General features: G+C 46.9%; 1 protein-coding gene across 2 annotated transcripts in view; it reads right to left on the bottom strand.

The window, feature by feature from the left end:
* The window catches only part of LOC133141713 (regulator of G-protein signaling 3-like), a 117,712-nt gene that overhangs the window by 25,527 nt on the left and 77,185 nt on the right, over positions 1-15,000 (bottom strand). For both annotated transcript variants that reach the window (XM_061262366.1, XM_061262365.1), the window contains one exon: positions 9,788-10,621. In XM_061262366.1, coding sequence (XP_061118350.1) covers positions 9,788-10,621 — 834 coding nt within the window. The remainder of the gene's footprint in view (positions 1-9,787; positions 10,622-15,000) is intronic.

The following is a 15,000-nucleotide window of genomic DNA, read 5'->3' as shown; positions in this document are numbered from 1 at the left end:
GTCTACGCGGATAGATAAAGGTCGTCTCATCTGCCTGATTTCCAGGTATTCAAGTCTCAAATTTGCAGCACTCAAGACTTTATTTGGGTGTGTAATCGCTGAATACAGTGATAAATAAAGGAGGAAAAAACACACAAAGTCACACAATGTAACCCGTCACCTTCTGTGTCTCTGTGATTGGCTTTTTTATGAAATAATGTTGTGACCTTCTGCGTACTTTTCCCGGGAATGTAGCTGGTTCTGTTCACACTGGAGCCATGGTGGAACATTTCAGTAAAACTTACTCGATCCTGACCCGAAAAACTGGAGGAACGTCTCACATGGAATATCGACTCCTGCTCCCGTTCACACATGACACCAACGCGGAAAATTGGTGGAACATCTACGGCAGGGATCAGCAACTCCCCCCACTGAGCCCTGTTCTGCTCAAGGTTGGTTCCTGTCAGTCAGGGAGTTTTTCCCTTGCCACTTGCCCTAGGCTTGCTCTGAGCCTCAGGCCTGGGCTGTTTGTAAAGCTGCTTTGCGACTATTGGTGTTGTAGAAAGCGCTATACAAATAAAATTGAATTGAACAACCTACACTGCCAGCTGACTGGAGAATAACAGGAAGTGGAGGTGTGAGAAACTACAAAGAGCGCACAGATTGAAGCTTGGGGTATGAAGAGTTCAATACATGGGCAGCTGCTAGCATCTGATACATTTCTGACTCATACAACAAACAAAACAAGAGCGTTCTGTATCGCCGCCACGTCCATTCATCTGAACACATTTGCGGCCTTGCAGTCGATAAGCGGAGCGAGACTCACTGGGTAAACAAACCCACTTTGGGAAGCTTGCCAGTGAATGCTAACGCCGTCCGTCAGAAACACAAATTTGTTCCAGAGTTCGTAGATCCTTGAACAACACTTGATTTCATTAGAAGTGGTTGCTCTCTACAGGCTTCTCAAAAGAACATGAAAGGACAAAGCTGGTTATTTTCCACTTCTGACATCACTTTTGATGATAACATTCTGGCTGTGTCTCAAAGGCAGCTGCCTTGATGCCTCCTTGCCTTGTTGCTGCCTGATTAGTCCACTGCCCTTCACAGGTGTCCTCAGAAGCACTTTGAAGGCAGGAAGAAGTAAGTAACGTGATTACGTGATCATTTTTCAAAAATAATAACTTTACAATGCAGCCTTAATAAAATTGGTTTGAGGCCCAAAGTACACAATAGAACAAATTAAAAATTTCAAAGAAAGGCCTTTCAAAGAAGGCCTTCATACCAACAATCAAACAAGGTTCGATTTCCAAGTAATCGGGAATCCATTTCAGCACACATATAGCTGTACTGTACAGATAACACAAACCCTGACGATGAACCCGGACAATGTGAGCTATGTCAACACAGCCGATAAGAAAGTGAGCTAATGTGTACAAGTCACATAATGTTCTGCGTGGCCCTGTTGGATAAAATGAATCAAATAAAATAAACCCTTTTTTGGAAATCTTGATCACTTGTGCTGTTTATTTCTTCAGCCCTTGTCCTGTGTGACCTACTCACACTCACCCAGCTGCATTTGTTCGTTGCTGTTCTTTAATCTCGCTCGGCTTGGCTAAATCAGGCCGTTAGCCGGAACCTTCCCGGAAAAAAGGGCCAGCGGTTTTCCTCGGCGCTAAAGACAAGCACGGACAAAAACACACCGCGCTCTTTATCAGGGAACAAACCATCGATTAGCCGCCCACCGTTTCAACGTCGGCCAAGAACCGGTGAGAAGCTAGCTGGCCTAGAACATCACGCACCCGCTCCCAGGCCAGTGTTTATCAGGGTGTGGGTGTCTCGGGCAAACACCAGACTGTTTAAACACGCAGACCCACCGGGCCGTTTCCTGAGCCTCCGTGTGAAAGCGAGCAGGGCTATTTTTAGGCCGGTGGGTCTGCCCCCCGGGTGACCCGCTCCCTGCCGCAGTGGCGACCCTCCCAGTAATAATCACGGCCGTGGCAATGGCGTAACCGCCAAGCCCTCGCCGTCGCCCGGGGGACGGTACCGCCGTTGTCATGGTGCTCCGATCTGGGGCACGAGATCTCATTTCACGTTTACCCCGGTCCTGTCTCTTTCGGGGGGGGGGGGGTGTCTGACATGGTGGTATCTGGATTCTGGACTGGGGTGCCGGGACCCTGTTATTAAGAGACTGACTTCAGAAAGGGTGTTGGAGGGATGAAAGTTCAGAGGGCCCCACTTTTGGGGGCGACATTGGCTCAGGCAGTAAGAGCAGTCGTCTGGCAGTCGGAGGGTTGCTGGTTCGATCCCCCGCCCGGGCTGTGTCGAAGTGTCCCTGAGCAAGACGCCTAACCCCCAAACGCTCCTGACGAGCTGGTTGGTGCCTTGCACGCCAGCCAATCGCTGTTGGTGTGTGAGTGTGTGTGAATGGGTGAATGAGAAACATCAATTGTACAGCGCCTTGGATAAAGGCCCTATATAAATGCCAATGTTTACCATTTTTGTTCTTCAAATTTCCGAAATGTATGCTGAAAGCACACTAATGTTCTTTTTGGTACATATGAGCATGAATATGTTTTCCCAGCATAAATTAAGGTACAAATTAATTGTTTATTGCTGGCTAGGGATACAATTTAATGCACCTATAAGGCAGCGCCCCAGAGACATGCATTTGTACCTTTTTAGGAACTTTTCATACCTTTACTTCTGAGAGAGCAATATAATGAATGTGGTGCCCTGGTTTTGTGTCACAAGAAAACAAACCATTACGAAAAATTAGATATTAATGAATTAGCCAGTGTGAAATGCATGTTAAAATCTGGGTACCATAGGGGGTCGAGTAACACTTTCAATCCCCCAACCCCCTCCAACCAACCGCATCTCTGAACACACAATGCGTCAAACCTCTTTAATAAGTCTAATACATATCTAATAAAGTGCTCACTGAGTGTATAACAAAATCAGTTGAAATCCTGTGTGCTAATCAATGACTGTAAGATTAACTAGTGATCATCATTTTGTGTAATTACTAATTACTAAAAGAGAAGATGCCAATTATTATGACAATAACAGAGAATCGATGCATGTTTAGTTTGCAGTGATATCGATGATCCGTAGTTCAGTAGTTCTACTTCTTCCCGGAATAATTGCCGGAGAACTTCACCATTTTGCATGGTGTGTTGCTTTTTTTATTTTTTGTTTTGTTTTCCTCTTTTTTTTTTCTGGCAGATAACAAACAAACACAACTCCTGTCCTTTCCGCAGATGTGGAAGTGCCCAAGGATAAATGGAGTGATAAGGCAGTGCAGATCTAAATGTTCTGCAAACAAATGAAATGTCCTGTTTTGTTCTCTGTGAGAGCGCGTCGCTCAGTCGCTCTCTCTGCAGCCCTGCGTGTCTGCACCACAGCTCCCTAATGCACAGCCTGACCCAGAGCTCAATCGCTCTCTCTGCAGCACTGCGTGTCTGCACCACAGCTCCCTAATGCACAGCCTGACCCAGAGCTCAGTCGCTCTCTCTGCAGCCCTGCGTGTCTGCACCACAGCTCCCTAATGCACAGCCTGACCCAGAGCTCAATCGCTCTCTCTGCAGCCCTGCGTGTCTGCACCACAGCTCCCTAATGCACAGCCTGACCCAGAGCTCAGTCGCTCTCCCTGCAGCCCTGCGTGTCTGCACCACAGCTCCCTAATGCACAGCCTGACCCAGAGCTCAATCGCTCTCTCTGCAGCCCTGCGTGTCCGCACCACAGCTCCCTAATGCACAGCCTGACCCAGAGCTCAGTCGCTCTCTCTGCAGCCCTGCGTGTCTGCACCACAGCTCCCTAATGCACAGCCTGACCCAGAGCTCAGTCGCTCTCTCTGCAGCCCTGCGTGTCTGCACCACAGCTCCCTAATGCACAGCCTGACCCAGAGCTCAGTCGCTCTCTCTGCAGCCCTGCGTGTCTGCACCACAGCTCCCTAATGCACAGCCTGACCCAGAGCTCAATCGCTCTCTCTGCAGCCCTGCGTGTCCGCACCACAGCTCCCTAATGCACAGCCTGACCCAGAGTAGCCAGGAGAGCGCACATCCGCTCCACAGACCAGCTCCAATACTCACTCCTTCCACAAGCCCGCTCTACATGAGTGAATATACACAGCACTGTACGGCAGGAACCGAGGTGGGAGACTGAGCGCAACGTCACTGCCTCTCTATCTCTCTCTCTCTCTCTCCATCTCTCTCTTTCTGTCAGTTCATCTCTCACTCTCCTTGTCTCTCAGCCTCTCTCCATCTCTCTCTCTTTCTCTCTGTTCGTCTCTCACTCTCCTTGTCTCTCATCCTCTCTCCATCTTCTCTCTCCATCTCTCTCTCCTTGTCTCTGCCTCTCTTTTTCAGGATTTCACTGATATCAATTGTGTCACAATGTATACTATTCACGATGTAGGAATCTCTCTCTCCCCACAGATTCTTCAAAAATACTCTGCTCCGAAACACACACAGATACTAACAAATGCACACAAGCATACACACACAAACAAACATAAATACAGACACACAAACATGCACAAACATACATACAGACACACAAACATGCACAAACATACATAAACACACACACACACACACACACACACACCCATACAGTATATGCAGGTGAGCGCCTGTACACAGAAAAAGCTAATCAATCCATTTAGAGTTCAGGAATGTCTGGTGGATGGCGAGGCCTCGGAATCGATCCCAGCAACACACCAAACAAAATCCATCTCACCTCTCCCTCCATCTCTCTTTCTTTCTCCATAACCTTCTTCTGTCTCTTCCTCTTTTCACCCCAACCTGCCTTTCTCTTTTGTAACTCATGGCAACAGTCACATGCATGAAGTGCCTGAGGACCCTGTAGTTAAAGTCCCTTCTCCCTCAGTGGATATAAATATCCCACAATGCCCTTCTCCCACACTGGATATAAATATCCCACAATGCCCTTCTCCCATGGCATCCCAAGATGGCTGTGTGCCAGAATTGTTTGTTTCCCAGGCTCAGTTCCTCTGAGGGCCAGGTGTGGCACAAGAGGCGACACGTTGGGTAGTGTGGCTCTCGCTGTCGCCTCACAGCAAGAAGGCCTAGGGTTTGAATCCCGGCCAGGGTCTTTCTGTGTGGAGTTTGTGTGCATGTTCTCCTCGTATCTGTGTGGAGTTTGTGTGCATGTTCTCCCCCTGTCTGTGTGGAGTTTGTGTGCATGTTCTCCCCGTGTCTGTGTGGAGTTTGTGTGCATGTTCTCCCCGTGTCTGCGTGGAGTTTGTGTGCATGTTCTCCCCGTGTCTGTGTGGAATTTGTGTGCATGTTCTCCCTGTGTCTGTGTGGAGTTTGTGTGCATGTTCTCCCCGTGTCTGTGTGGAGTTTGTGTGCATGTTCTCCCCCTGTCTGCGTGGAGTTTGTGTGCATATTCTCCCCCTGTCTGCGTGGAGTTTGTGTGCATATTCTCCCCCTGTCTGTGTGGAGTAACCAATGCTTATGGCTATTTCTTCCATACAGAACAGAAACCTCTCTGCAGGAGGTTTACCCTGTCGCTGCTAACAGCACATATGACTCCCACGGTATTCCTGACCATTCCCAATCCCGCTCCGACTCCGACCGCACGCGCTCCCTTCCAGGTCCACCCACATCGCAGCGGAAGGTATTCGCTCTCTAAACCGCCCGGCATCTTCAAGCAGATTAACGGCATTGCAAATCTTCCACAATTCGTTCCGGGCGAGTAAACAGAGAGGCGGTTTGGGTTTAGCCGTTCAGGGGCGCGTGATAAATCTACCTCCCTGGGTAAACCAGTAGGCACAACCTAGGGCATCTGGCTCAGTGACACATACAGTCTCCAAGAGCTGGAAAAGAGCACGCGTTTACCCAGAATGCTTTTAACCAGGGCGTTTAAAGGCCCACATGCATCTGCGCTCTCTTCCTGGTTTTAGTATCTAAAACAACCATAAAACGTTAACCTAACCCTGCCCCCAGAGCCCAATTCTCCCTCACCCTCTGCCGCCTCTGGTCAACTCTCTGTACACTCACTAAAACAAAAGCATGCAAAAATGGTCAAGAGGTTCATCTGTTTTTCAGACCAAATATTAGCATGGGGAATAAATGTGATCTCAGTGACTTTGACTGTGAAATTACTGTTGGTGCCAGACAGGGTGGTTTGAGTATCTCAGAACCTGCTGATTTCCTGAGATTTTCACGTACAACAGTCTCTAGAGTTTTTGTTTTTTGCAGCATTCTCCCCAAACTCTATAGACTAGTGTGCGTGAAAATCCCAGGACATCAGCAGTTTCTGAGATACTCAAACCACTCTGTCTGCCATCATTCCATGGTATCTACATGATTGTATACATTGCACTGCTGCCATATAATTGGCTGATTAGATGATCACATGAATAAGTAGGTGTAATAAATTAAAAATGATCCCAGTGTTTTGGACTTCTCTGTTGCTTTCTATACATGCATTTGGTGTCATTTACCAAAATGCCGCAGTGAATTGTTTTGTAGCAAATTTGTGAATTCAATGTAATATGTACAAGCTGGCCTTTGTACATCGAGCTGGCTTGAAATCGTGTTTTTATGAAGAAAAAACAGCCCAGCCTACATAAGTACGGTCCTGTCATCGTGCCTTGAAAACTGTGCCAAAGCAAAAGCTGAAACAAAAGCCAAGATCTTGACAGCAAGAACATGGGCTTTGATTAACGGTCTTGATGCTCAATGCAAACTAAACCTCATCCAGTTCCATGAATTAGCCATTACAATGATGTGTTACAAACACAAAAAAAATATTTATGAAACAAGAGGTGGTTTTTACTTTTTGGCAAGGAAAATTGTAGCGGATATGGAAAATTAATCTATTGAAAAATGAATTTCTGTCTGTTGGAGGTACAAAAATAGTTTTATCCAAGCATTTTTAAACAAATGATATTTACATAGGCCCTAATGTGCCATTATATACAATTAAAATCATTTTCCATCACAGATTCAGACAACTTGTATTAAAAATGTTTCTAACGAGGGCAGGAGAGATTACATCAATAAAGGGGCTCATTGGGATCAAAACCCCCCTGACAATGGTCCAACAGATCAAAAACACTCTCCTGGATGCAGGTGTAGGTGCCAGCATTACTCGTGCTGCAGGCCACAGTGCCTACGGGGTCTTGTTTTTCCGTGCGCTACAACACCTGATTTCACTAATTATTTTACCGATTTGGTTTAGATAATAAGCTAATTAGTGAAATCAGGTGGTGTAGCGCACGATTGAAGCAAACACCTGCAGACACTGCGGCCCACGGGACCTGGAGTTGAGTAGCGCTGTGTCAAAGTCTACCATATGTAGAAGGCTACACCAGCAAAACAACAGAGGGTACGCTACAGGATGCAAATCACTGATAAGCCTGAAGACCAGATTGGCAGTTTACAGCTTACTAAAAAGGTTGGCAGGAGTAGAACTTTGTGCCAGAGATGGGGTTTATTTTACGGACCGCCGTGTGCATCTCCTGCTGCTGTGCCAGGTAAACTGGATCGGACAGGTTTAAACAGCTGTGAGGGTTAGTCTGTAGGGAGAGGACAGTCTTTAAACAGAGATGAAAGCTTTTCTTTGACTTTTTCCACATTACGGCGGAGATGGGGGGAGATTTATGAGGTCAGGGGGGCTGTAAAGAGTGGAAACGCAGCGGAGGGAAACGCAGCGGAGGGAAGCGCTTGTGATGACGGCAGTGAGGGTGGGAGTTCTGCCCCAGAGATGTGCCAAGACCAACACGCTGAGGCCGAGCCGTGCATTCCTCCCGTAGAGAAATGCACTGCCATGTAAGGGCCTCCCGCCTCCCGCCTCGTCCTAAACCCCCCCCCCACCTCGTCCTAAACCCCCCCCCCCCCGCCCCCATCTCGTCCTAAACCCCCACTCAGCCCGCCTCGTCCTAAACCCCCCCCCCGCCCCCATCTCCTCCTAAACCCCCCCCACCCGCCCCCATCTCGTCCTAAACCCCCACTCAGCCCGCCTCGTCCTAAACCCCCCCCCCGCCCCCACCTTGTCCTAAACCCCCCCCGCCCCCACCTCGTCCTCGTCCTCGTCCTTGTCCTCGTCCTAAACCCCCCCCCTCGCCCCCACCTCGTCCTAAACCCCCCCCCCTCGCCCCCACCTCGTCCTAAACCCCCCCCCACCTCATCCTAAACCCCCACTCAGCCCGCCTTGTCCGAAACACCCCCCCCGCCCCCACCTCGTCCTAAACCCCCACTCAGCCCGCCTTGTCCGAAACACCCCCCCCGCCCTCACCTCGTCCTAAACCCCCACTCAGCCCACCTTGTCCTACGGAACATCTCACTGGAGATTGGTGCAGGTTATTAATAGCGGCAGGGGAGGGTGGGGGTATTTGTATTTTAAATTGAACATCAGGGAAAGAAATTTGGTCAGAACCATGTATACTGCTGTTGTGCTTCTGCTGCTGAGTGACACTGTTTGCTGGGAAGACTACAACATAGGTACACAGCGCCCCACAGTGGATAATTCAGTGTACTGCACCCTGAAACATCTCCTTCAATACAAATACCACACCAGTCCCAGGAATAGTGCTACTTTCTGGACTTAGTTATGGGTAGAAGATGAATTACCGTGGCCAGAAAGAAGTGATCCCCCCACCCCCCTGCATGTTTGTGCACAATGGTATACTATTGATCCAGGAACAGTGGTTGTGTTTGTGTAGAGTGGTGTACTGCTGATCCAGGAACAGTGGTTGTGTTTGTGTAGAGTGGTGTACCGCTGATCCAGGAACAGTGTTGTGTTTGTGTAGAGTGGTGTACCGCTGATCCAGGAACAGTGTTGTGTTTGTGTAGAGTGGTGTACTGCTGATCCAGGAACAGTCGTTGTGTTTGTGTAGAGTGGTATACTTCAGATCCAGGAACAGTGGTTGTGTTTGTGTAGAGTGGTATACTTCAGATCCAGGAACAGTGGTTGTGTTTGTGTAGAGTGGTGTACCGCTGATCCAGGAACAGTGTTGTGTTTGTGTAGAGTGGTGTACTGCTGATCCAGGAACAGTGGTTGTGTTTGTGTAGAGTGGTATACTTCAGATCCAGGAACAGTGGTTGTGTTTGTGTAGAATGGTGTACTGCTGATCCAGGAACAGTGGTTGTGTTTGTGTAGAGTGGTATACTTCAGATCCAGGAACAGTGGTTGTGTTTGTGTAGAATGGTGTACTGCTGATCCAGGAACAGTGGTTGTGTTTGTGTAGAGTGGTATACTTCAGATCCAGGAACAGTGGTTGTGTTTGTGTAGAGTGGTATACTTCAGATCCAGGAACAGTGGTTGTGTTTATGTAGAGTGGTGTACCGCTGATCCAGGAACAGTGGTTGTGTTTGAGTGGTGAAGATAACACAGACAGAAGCAATGAGAAAAAAATCCTGCAGGGCCTCTCCTGTCCAGCAGGGAGCAGTGCTGAGCGGGATATGTGAACAGCGACCATGTCAGAAATGTCATATTTCATGATCTCCACAGCTACAAAATACTTTCAAGATGTTCAACTGAAACAAGTATACAAAAATAATATACTGTGTAAAGACAAGTATAGTTAATTGTGTGTGCGTGTCACTTCAGAAATATTCCATGATTCACCACTAGGTGGTACCCGTTAGCCATTGCCAAACAGCCACCCAAGAGTTTACAGACGGCAATATAGACAGATGTACAGACAGGGGTACAGACAGGGGTACAGACAGGGGTAACAGACAGGGGTACAGACAGGGGTACAAACACTGGTACAGACGGATGTACAGACGGCGTTACAGACAGGTACAGACGGAGTTTCGGGCGCAGGACTGACCTTCCTGCCGGAGAAGAGCATGCAGAGCTGGTGCATGGAGCCCCCGTTCTTGGTGAGCTCCTTCTTCAGGGTGCGGGGAGAGGGCAGGGTCCAGCCCACCTTGCTGCGCCCGGCCCCCGCGGGGTCCAGCCGGTCGATGGCGTGGTCGGAGGTGAAGCAGGGCGCGCGGGGCTCCTGCAGCAGGCTGCCCTCGCTGTGCGTGCGTCTGCGCAGGGAGTTCTGCACCCGCAGGCCGGACCCGTGCCGCTCACACGTCGCCGCGGCGACCGCCGCCACGCCCCCCACGCTGCGCCGCTTGCTCTCGCTCCGCTCCAGGTAGTTGTCGTCGCTGTCCTCCTCTTCGTCGTCGTCGTCGTCGTCCTCTTCCTCGTCGTCCTCCTCGTCTTCGTCGTACTCCTCGTCGGTGGGCGAGGACGAGAGGGCGTCGGCGCTGAAGGACCGGTCCAGGCGGAGCTCGGGGATGACGAAGGACGAGGAGGAAGAGGAGGGAGGGGGCCCGGTGTCCTCCGCGGCCTCGGAGACGTTGTCCTCGTCGGTCTGCTGCCTCTCCTCCTCCTCTTCCCCCTGTTCCTCAACCTCCTTCACTTCCTCCTCTTCTTCCGCCTCCTTCTCCTTCCAGGGTTCGGGCCCCCCCTCCATGCTCCGGCAGTCCTCCCCCTCGGTGGAGGGCGGGGGGGTGGGAGGGGTCTTCAGCTCGTCCTCCGAGGGGGTCGTGACCTCGGGCGGGGGGCTGTCCATCGGGCAGGGCTCAGGGGGGCTGCAGGGCGGGCCGTCCTCGCCCGTGGTAATGTGCACCCCCGGGTCACACTGCTCGTCGACTTTGGGCTCCAGCATCTGAGGACACACACAAGATATTAAATTAGTAGGCTTAGGGACTGGGTTGCCATATTTGATATTGTTCTTAACTGGATTTTATTTTATTTATCGGAGAATTCCTGTGGGGGTGCCCCAAGCGTCTATTATTGGCCCTATATTATTTTCTCTTAATATGCTTCTCCCGGGTCATCTAATACTTAATTTAATAAATATTTTCATTTTTATGCTGATGATACGTAGCTTTATATCTCTGTGAATCGCAAGGACTTCAGTATATTGACAAATCTAACTGATTGTCTTGGAGCCATTAAAGATTGGATATCTTATTTAAAAAACTTTAAAAAACATTTTTACTCTTTTCCTGATTATTGATACGGTGGCCATTCTTTGTCATTCATTCATCAGTATGATTGATTTATTTTTCAATTATTATCTTTGTATTTTATTTAGTTTGTGTTTTCTGTTTTATCCTGTTTGTTGTGTTTTTTAGTATTCTTTTGTGAAGCACTTTAACCATTGGTTTAGAAAGGTGCTAAAGTATTACTCTCACGCAAGACACAGACACAGAAACACACACAGTTAAGTAAAAAAGATCCTTCTACTCAGTATAGAGCCTTATAGCTCACCCTGTGCAAGACTGGGATCCTGCAGAACCCAAAACAATTGTTTCATCGCGGGACAAAGAATCAAGTTTGGGGGATACATTTAAAATATTACAAAACAACTGGGTATTCATTGCTTAATAGCGCATGTAAAGACATAATCATCTAGATTGCAAATAGCATTCATCATTAGATCTGAATAAAAATCAGACTTTTCATTTTCAACAGCGAACAATGAGTCATGGTTCGTTTAATTTGAGGGCACAAATAAGCAATAATACTATGAACATCTGCAAATAGCACATCTCATACATAATCGTATTGAGATCATTTATCCAACCCCACTCACAGTGGTAGCACTTAATTTCTTTTTTTTTAAAAAGGGCAAAACATTTACTTATGAAAACCAGAGAAAGCTATGGTTTCTCTTCCTGAAACATGGCAAAATGAACATTGGGATGGCCTTCTGACCGGCCTTTAATGGAGTCAGTCGGGACTTTGCATGAGGCCCTGTCTGGGCTAACCTCAGGAGAACTCTGGATTCCCGCAGGACAGTGGCGGCCTGTCCGTGAGGTTTGGGTCATGTGACAGCCTCTTTGTACATGAACATTCGCCACGGACAGCTCTGGAGTCACAAGACAGCTGCTCTCACAGTCACACAAGCCGGCCATTATCAAGCCCTCCATACGGCCCAACCCTGAAGCGTATAGAGAATAGAATATGTGAGAAAAGACACTATCAAATAAACATACCAATAATGAACAGCATAAGGAAAAGGCAAGAAAAAACAATATTGATAAATATGGCACCAATAAACAGCACAGAGAAGCTGACTTCCCCGGCTGCCTCCATTTTGTCACTGTAATTGACTCGATAATTTCACCCTACAGAAAACAGTGGACAGACTCTAAATAAATTAAGTAGTAGCATCTCCGGGCAGAGTGGCCATTATTACGATGTGAGATAGATCAATGATAAAGATCAGAAAATAAAACACCAAACTCATGCGGCAAAAAGCAAAAATGCATTAATCTAGAAAGAGGCGGCCATTAGAATCCCCCTCTGCTTTCTGACCACTGGCTACTCCTCCGCCCATTAAGATGGAGAATCCATTAGTGTGTGTCCGGGTACCAAGGCCGGTCAGTGCCAGGTTTGGCTGCGGCAGGCGGCCCCCGCAAGGCATGAATAATCACCGGGCAAATGGAAGAGCATTTTAAAGCACCCATGGTTTGCACAAGCCCACTGTTTGTCCAAGCTACAAATGATGTATTCCCCCCCGGACACTATGACCGTACCAGCTCAGCCGGCGGACTGCAGAGCGTAATGAGACAGCAGTTTGACGTGTTTGTTTTGGAGAAGACATGTTTCTCTGCCCTCTTCCAAACTGACAGGCTCCAGCACTGAGCACAAACACACTCAATCTGGAAGGAGCATTTTACCAGAATAGGTTGATGGATAAAATGTACGGTGGGGGATTGGTCTGAGGGCACTTCCATGAACTGAGTTCTTTGCTTATCGAGGGCTAATACAATTATGAGACCTCGTTTGTAGTTCTTATTTAAGAATACGTTATTCTTTTAACAATGTTACTCAAGTATGCATTCTAAGGATGGGCATGAGGACTGGTCCCTGTACCCAGAAGAGTTTTAACTTCTTGACTTCACTAAAAATATCTAGGTGTTTAAATATTAAACAAGAAAGGAAGAATATAGTCTAGTTTCCTAAAGAGGAAAAGTATCGATGTAATATTTTTGGATATCCATCTATCTATCTATCAGATTGTATGAAAAACCGCAGAACCCTGCATGCATGTTTGGCCCCAGGGAGAGGGAGTGATGGAACATGTGTTCAATCTGCTGTCATTCAGACATCATAGTATACCATGATAACGCAGAGGAAAAAATCTTTTCATAATTCAAAACAGACACATTACAAATACATGTGTGTGTAGATGTTACAATGGTGTGTGTGTGTGTGTGTGTGTGTGTGTGTGGAATCTATTCTTATAATATGTATGTGTAATCTAATTTCTATAGATTCCAAAGTAAAAAAATAACTAAAAAAACATTTGTTTACAGTTAACACTCACACTTGCACTTACTGGTTCTCTCAAAGGATTTGGAAAAAATCTACAGTTCAAGCATCGCATAATACCATGAAAACAAGTTCTGTCGGTTTCATTTTGCGAGGTAATGATACTGTGAACAGCTCACACTGTGACAATATTTCAGAGAAAAGACGAAAGGACGTGTGTTGGAAAGGGTTCGTCTCTCATTTTATCCTGCTATTTTGGCCAGAATTCAACGCAAGCAGAGCTTGCGCTCGGAGCGGTTTACCTCAACGCAGCCCGGCTGGGTAAAGGTCCGGGTGTGAGGACAAGTCACTAAACGCATATTCTACAACATCACACACAGGACGAGGCAAACCAAACACACACTGCAAACACAGGCAGGTGCCTGGGTGTGGGGATCACTGGCACTGAGAGGCAGTTTAAAGGGATGGACACAGGGCGCTTTAGCTCCCTGTCACCGAGCACTGATATGAAGAGAAACAGAGGGAGAGAGAGAGATTAAGAGAGAATATTTCAGAAGTATTGTCATTATTATTATGCTTATTATATAGCCTACACATTGTCATTACCATACTGTTTGCATTGTGGTTACCACAATGTTTGTATTCCTAATCCTGTTTCTGTGTGTACGCTTTGGCAATGTTTACTAATGTAGTTCATGCCAATAAACTACATTAGTAGATTTATTTGAAATTTGAATTTGAGAGAGAGAAAGGGGGTGGGGAAGATGAGCTTAGAACGGAGAAAGTCAAATCTCATGCATGTGCAAACAAACAAAGAGGCTATGGTGGTCTAACAGTGTATGCACAAGCCACTTCTGTACAGAGGGAAAGTGTTCCCATTGGTTCATTCCAACAGGTCTATATCTGGCAAAGACAAAAGGTATATTACACTTTTAAAAATGAAAAATGTCCCCATTAAAATACAATCCTGGAGGGCACCGTATGAAATTGCATTACAGGACCACTCTTATGACCGTTTCATAATGTACTAGCATCGGAACAGAACAGACTGGAGGTAAATCAGTTTTCCAGTAAATGTTTTGCAAAGTTTAACAGACTCAACGTTACATTTTCGGCAGGCAAACAAAAAAGCAGAAGACAAAATGTTCTAGTGCTAATCGATACTCCAATGAAAACTGCGGTCCGTGTTTCATCCAGCAAACAGCAAATCAATCGGGCAATAATTTGTAAAAGAAGAGTAGGATGCACCCATGCACACAGACACGCACACACACACACATTCACACACACACACACACACACACACTACTACTACTACTACTTTATTGTTTAATTTATAAAAGAACAATGATGTCAGTCTGAAATAAACATGCCTATTTTCAGTCACTAATCTGTTATTCAGTACAACAAGACCAAACCTTCAGCTGGAAGGAAACGGCGCTGAATTATTCAGGTAAAGACTTTGACATAAAACTTAAAAAGTATTTTACATTAATATTCTAACACAACAAGAGAACAACAACAATGACAAAAAAAGAAATGTCGCTTTCTCTCCTGCATTTCACAGCTAAACGCCCGGGGAGTGTGTTTAAAAATTCATTCAGCTGCCGAGTGTACTTAGCTGCCTAGGCACACCTCCCAGGGAGAGAGTTTAATGTTGTTTGTTGTTTTGTTCAGGACTTCACAGTACAAAATCGGGTGTGCCCTCAACCCTTTGAAGAGTTTTTTTTTTTCTATAACTCGTCATTACTGTATAACGTT

Source organism: Conger conger, chromosome 12 (genome assembly GCF_963514075.1).
Source record: "Conger conger chromosome 12, fConCon1.1, whole genome shotgun sequence".
Classification (NCBI taxonomy): Eukaryota; Metazoa; Chordata; class Actinopteri; order Anguilliformes; family Congridae; genus Conger; species Conger conger.
This window is presented reverse-complemented; position numbering and strand designations above follow the sequence as displayed.